Source organism: Mandrillus leucophaeus, unplaced genomic scaffold (genome assembly GCF_000951045.1).
Source record: "Mandrillus leucophaeus isolate KB7577 unplaced genomic scaffold, Mleu.le_1.0 Scaffold1401, whole genome shotgun sequence".
Lineage (NCBI taxonomy): Eukaryota > Metazoa > Chordata > Mammalia > Primates > Cercopithecidae > Mandrillus > Mandrillus leucophaeus.
In genome coordinates, this window is record NW_012101368.1 from 88,580 (window position 1) to 94,448 (window position 5,869).

General features: G+C 50.0%; 1 protein-coding gene across 1 annotated transcript in view; it reads right to left on the minus strand.

Annotated features, from left to right (window-relative positions):
• LOC105535015 overlaps positions 1–5,830 on the minus strand; it is a 37,423-nt gene extending 31,593 nt beyond the window's left edge. The window contains 6 exon segments of the mRNA XM_011973967.1: positions 1,898–1,985; positions 2,619–2,767; positions 2,903–2,993; positions 4,442–4,600; positions 5,647–5,677; positions 5,679–5,830. Coding sequence (XP_011829357.1) covers positions 1,898–1,985; positions 2,619–2,767; positions 2,903–2,993; positions 4,442–4,600; positions 5,647–5,677; positions 5,679–5,830 — 670 coding nt within the window.
• Positions 5,831–5,869: the final 39 nt, after the last annotated feature.

Consider the following 5,869-nt stretch of genomic DNA (forward strand, 5'->3'; position numbering starts at 1 on the left):
CCAACTTTCTTTATCCCAGTTGGCCTCCATCTAGAACCCGATTTCCCCTTTTTTAGCTGTTTATGTCTAATATATTTGTGTTCAATTACTCTACTCCCATTCGCTCTTGAACCTATTTCATTCAGGCGTATTTTCCTCTACTTCTACACTGGGACAGTTATCAAGGTGATGAATACAAGTAACTACTTATACATTGGTCATATATTTATATATAAACAAAGAATACAATTCTAAGTGTAAGGTATCCTGCTATATTATACTTAGCAACAGTGTCTTCAATCTACTCCTTTGACATCATGATCACTGTTCCTTGAAATATTTTTTTCTTCAGACACCATATTCTCTTAGTTTTTCTCCAGCCTCCCTAGATAATTCTTGTCCTCCTTATCGTCCTTACCTCCTCCCAAAATTTGAAGTTTCCCAGATTTCTCTACTATTTGAATTACCCTTTGCTACACACCAACATTTCTTAAATCCAGTTTCATGATTTAGGTATGCTTATAACTGCCACACAATTCTTCATATTCAATTTAGGTAGTTACTCAATGTTTGTGTTGAATCATTCTCATCATCCTGACTTAAATAACAGGGCTTGGGGCTTGAAATTTTTACCTTTAAAGAAAGTTACACTTATTTCACATAATACACAGAAATAAATGTCCTGAATATTAAAAACATTATGAAGAACATATTATTTATGACATCATGATTATATTCCTCTACATTTATGTCAAAACTGTTAAAGTTTCAAAGTTCACGTATGTCTTTAATATTTACAATGAATTCCGATGACACAAGTTTAGCTCTCACCTTCTTGTTCTTTTAGAATTGTTCTCTGATATTTATCGGGATATACGATCATCCAACTAAAAACTAGGTTTCCTATCAGTCCTTCTGTCATCCTAGTTTAGGATTTTTCCCAGAATTTTTCACGTTTAACTACCTTATTAATGGTTGCATTAAGGTAGGCCCTGAAGGTTTCTGTGCTTCCAGATTCTCCCCTGATTTCCTCTCACAGTACACGAGACATCTGTGTGGGCACAGCAAGGGTTCTCACTGTGACAGAAGCTTGTATCTGAATGATGTCCAGTAATATAACCAGTCTCTCTATCCTTAACGCTCTCTGGATGCACACAACGCAGCCAACAGTTTCCTTTCCTATGGCAGTAGGCATACGAATATAAGCTATTTTTAAAACTATTTTATCATTTTCTTTAGAACAATTTTTTAGATCTACCAATACAATAAAAATAAATTGCTGATAACAAATATTTCAAAAAGTATATAAGTATGTTTAGCACTCCCCTTCTCCCCTCAAAGTTGCTTGGGTTTGGACAATAAATTCTATAGCCACACTACTATTTAGTCACCATTTTACAGATCAAACTTGCCTACACTTCCTTGCCCCTTTGAAGTTGCCTGGAAAATAACACCGTTGCAGTTCCCATGGAACCAGGAATAGAGGCCTTACGTTGAGCATGCATGGGAGTAAGAGCCACTAAAGATGGGTGTCTAGGAGAAGACATGGAGCAGAGACTCCCACCGGCCCTGGATCCCTCAACTGCACACTGTTACTCAAGAGAGAAATAAAGTGCTTCCTCTTAAGACATTATACTTTGATGTCTTGTTGCTACAGGAGTTTAGTCTGTTTCCAAAGTAGTATATTCCCTAAATAACAAACATTGAACCTTATTTCTACGGCTCCACATTTAGGGAGCAATAAGAAAATCTTACCGAAACCTGGCCAGCCATTACTAAGAATGCTAAGGATTCTGGATAAAAGAGCTCTTGGCTGCTATCAGAACCAATAAACAGTAACTAAGAGCAACTTCCGGTGAAGGGCACACTGAGAAAGGAAATCACACATAAATGCAAATCCTCCTGCAGGCTCCCTCACGCTGCTGGGCAGAGTCTGGAGACCTGAACAGGGTAGTGGCTGCCAAGAGCCATCTGCTCTCATCTCTGAGAGTGTGGCCAGGCAGGACCTGCAATAGAAGGGGCGGCCCAGGGATGCCACAGTGCCTCCACAGAGGACCAGGAGTGAGCCACAGCCTGCCTCACAGTCCAACTGCCACAGCCCTGAGGGATCCTAAGTGGACCCAGAGCCCACTCACACCCTCTCCTCAGCTGGTGACAGAGCCAGGGCCCCGTCTTCCCAATCGAGGCAAGAACGGAGGGTGGAGCAGCTGTGATCGATACCTGCACCAAGGCCATGCACACTCACCACTCACAACCCACAACCCAGTGTTTTCTAAAACAAGGGACAGTCCAATCAGGAGAGGCCCAGCCTGCTCAATCTGGTCCTGCATTATATAGATGGGGAAACTGAGGCCCAGGAGGTTGAGTGCCAAGGGGACCTACTCAAGCCACAGGAAGGCAGCACTCACACCCAGACAGTCAGCCCTGAGCTAGGTCTGGCCGCCCCCACAGTCAAGAGCCCCAGGCTTGGATGCCCACTCTGGAGTGACCAGTACCTTTGAACGCCTCCAGCAGGTGCTTTTCCATATACCAGCAGGCAGTTTTGAAGTTGGAAAACTGAGTCAGGCGGCGCAGTTTCAACATCCTTTACACTTCATATGCTCTGGAAGCCACCAAATAGCCACTTTCAGTGCACTGACCATCAAGCAGGTGATGCTGGGGGTGGATCCAGGTCCCAGGCACGCCAGCTCAGGCTTCCCCACAGGGCCCTGCATAGCTGAGGTGGACGAGGCGACAATTGCCCCTGGGTGGCTGCAGGCCTTGGGGCCCATGAGAATTCTGTCAGTGCCTGAGAAGAGAAAGGAGCAGCCTTTTAAGCAATCCCAACCCCACCAAGGGCAACTATGACCGCCCAGCAGCCAGATGACTCGAAGAGGCGGCCTGCACGACCCCAGAGCCCACCTCCTCCTTCCCTCCACATCACGAAGAGGCCCATCAAGGCTGACGGTCATGTCCAGGTCACCCACAGGCAGGGTGAGCCAGTGCTCAGCCCGAGGTGTCCGGCACCGACCCAGCTAGAGGGAGGACCCTACCCCACACAGCCTGAGGGCAGACAGCACACGAGGCACTACCCCCTCTGCATCTCCACGTTCAGGCTGTGGAGAAAATGTCCTGTGAGGGCCAGGCAGTCCTCAGGGGTGACTGTGACATAGATCCAGCCTGGGAGAGAGACAGGAGTGGCTGGCACCTCACCAGGCTCCCATGAAGGGGCTTCTCATGGCTCCAGATCAGGGAGAAGCAGAGACCAGCACAGGCCTTTCCAGGCCCAGCTCAGGCTCCAGCTCCTGCCGGCCTGTGCCTTGGTGCCCTGTCCACCTCTGCAGCTTCACCAGCAGCCTGGGGCCTCCCTGGGAGAAGCTCTCTGGCCCTAGCCCCACCCCGGGCTCCATGGAAGGGAGTCAGGGGAGAGACTGCATCTGAGGCAGCACAGACTAGTCAGTCCAGCCCTGCACCACACAGACAGGGCAACCAAGGCCCAGAGCTGAGGGGACTCGCTCAGGCCACATGAGGGCAGTACTCAGACAGAGAGAGGAAGCTCCAGCCTATGTCCAGCTCCCCTGCCTGCCAACCACACTCAGGCCCAGGAGACAAGGCCGGGGCAGCTACATCACCACCAGAGTTGGGACGGGATCCCAGGTTATCCTTGGAGACAGCTTGGGCCAGACCCTGGGAAATCCACAGCTCTTTCCTAAATAGCTGTGACTGTGAGGAAACTGACGGGAGGAGGAGGGACTCATAGATTACAGAAGATTCTGAAGCTTATAAATCATTAAAGTGTGAGGGTCTCAGTTTGATACTTACTTACAATGAAAAAAAAAATCCCTATAAAACAATGTGAAAATCTGAACACCAATTGGCTATTTGATGATACTAGGGAACTGCTGTTAATTGTTCATTTTTTCGAGATGTGGGAACAGTATTGTAGCTATGTTATTTTAGAAGGAAAGAAAGTCCTTCAAAAATAGTGGAATATTTAATGAAACAGAATATCTGGGATTCGTTCTAACATCATCTAGGGGCACAAAGTGGCTCATGACGGGCTTTCCCCTTCAGCACAGACTCAAAATGTCCCCTAATATTGACTTAATGAGCAGCTACCACTCTCCTCCCTCACTGGCTCTCATGTCGTGGCTGCTGTTCCCACACAAGGCTCTCTGAGCTGGGTCTCCAGCCGTGGGCTCAGTCACAGTGAGCCCAGTCAGGCTGTGAAGGGGCCTGACTGGCTGTGCAGCTCCAAGGTGTCCTCAGTGGTGATGAGTGCCCATGCTGACCAGACAGCACAAGCCCCACTGCTGGCCCCTCTGCAGAGACTGGGCTGGGATGGCATTAAGCTCTGGACAAGGGAGCAGGCATGCTAGGGATGCCAAGAGATCCCATGGTGGGGACATGGCCTGAGAGGCCAGTAACCTTGATGAGGGCCTGCAAGCCCTAGGACTCAGTCCCCAAAGCTGCCAGCACTCACCTGAGGGAATGAAGAGGCTCTGGCCCTGCTTGATGATGCACTTGTAGCATCTGTCGACCTGCAGGGCAAAGAACATCTCGCTGTGGTTAGAGGCAGACCGCCAGCACTCACACAGATGTTGGCTGAGGCTGGCCTGATGAGACAGAAGGTTCTCTCCCCCTGCCAAGAGAGCCCGTTGCCAAAGCCGCCCATGCCAGTACATGGGGTGGGGGTGCAAGTGATAGGTCCTAATGTGACAAGTACCCTGTTCAGGTCCACGACTCCTGCCTGCACCACTGAGGACACAGGGGCTTTGCAATTCAGAAGTGTGCATGTTAGGAAGATTCTGGGTATCTGGGCCCCCAACATACTCAAGGGCTAAAGCCCATAATCCCACATTATATTGTTTTGAGGCACTACAAATGGCGTGGATGACTAGGTTGCAAATAAAGCTGCAGCTGGCTGTCAAAAGAATTCCAGGTAGCTCCACTCTTGAGAGCCACTTGGATCTCAGGCTGGGTCAAATGATGCCACTGTATTCCATGCGGTCTTATGCCTGGCCCCGGGAGGGGCTCTGCACTGGGAGCAGAGAGACCCCTGTCCTACGGCAGTGGAGCCAAGGCAGGTTCTGAGGGTGCTCCAGTAACTTGCTCAAGGCCTCCCAGAGGTGGGATCAGCACACACACTCGCCCCCAGCTACAGCCCCAGCTGGTCTGGAGAAGCTCAGTGAGCAGCTAGGGGAGCCCGCAGCTTAGGGTTTCCTTTGCTTCTTTTGCTATTTTTCATTTTTCTTCTGGTTTTTCTGGCTTCCCTCTCTCGGCCTCGATGGTGAGGCTCCTAGCCATCCCCGTCTGCTCAGATGCCCTCATCCTGCCCGCTGGGTCCTGTGCAGGGCCCTGGCTATGGCTCACCCCTCTTCCAGGATGTCTTGACAACACCCCCCTTTCTCCTCTAACTGCACAGTCACCCAGCGGCCTCATCTGATGGTTATTGAGCCTGAATCCCATTAGAAAAAGGAGACATTCGTGTGCTTATCTGATCCCACATACACCCCCACCCCTCCATCCAGGGATGTCTCCATGGCCTCCTGTCCCAGGGATGGATGGTCCGAGGGCCCTCTGGGGAGTGGCATCTTGGCCACAGTCAGGGCTCGTGGGACTGCAGACAATCTTGCAGATGGGTCATGGCCACGGCACAGCTGAGATGTCCCAAGGGGCATGGCTTACCTTGAACACGTGGTACCAGGTGGAGGTGCCCCGAGTCGATGTGGAAGTTGGTGTAGCTTTCCTTCATGCAGATCAGGCAGTACTGGGTCGCTTTGGGCTTGGCCAGTAATATATCGTCTAGCCAGTAGTTTTCTACCCAGGGCAATTTCTTCATGATGTCAGGTGGCTCCACGAAGCTGGGCATCCTGCGGGTGGGAGAGGAAGGTGGAGAGGGAACCTGAGA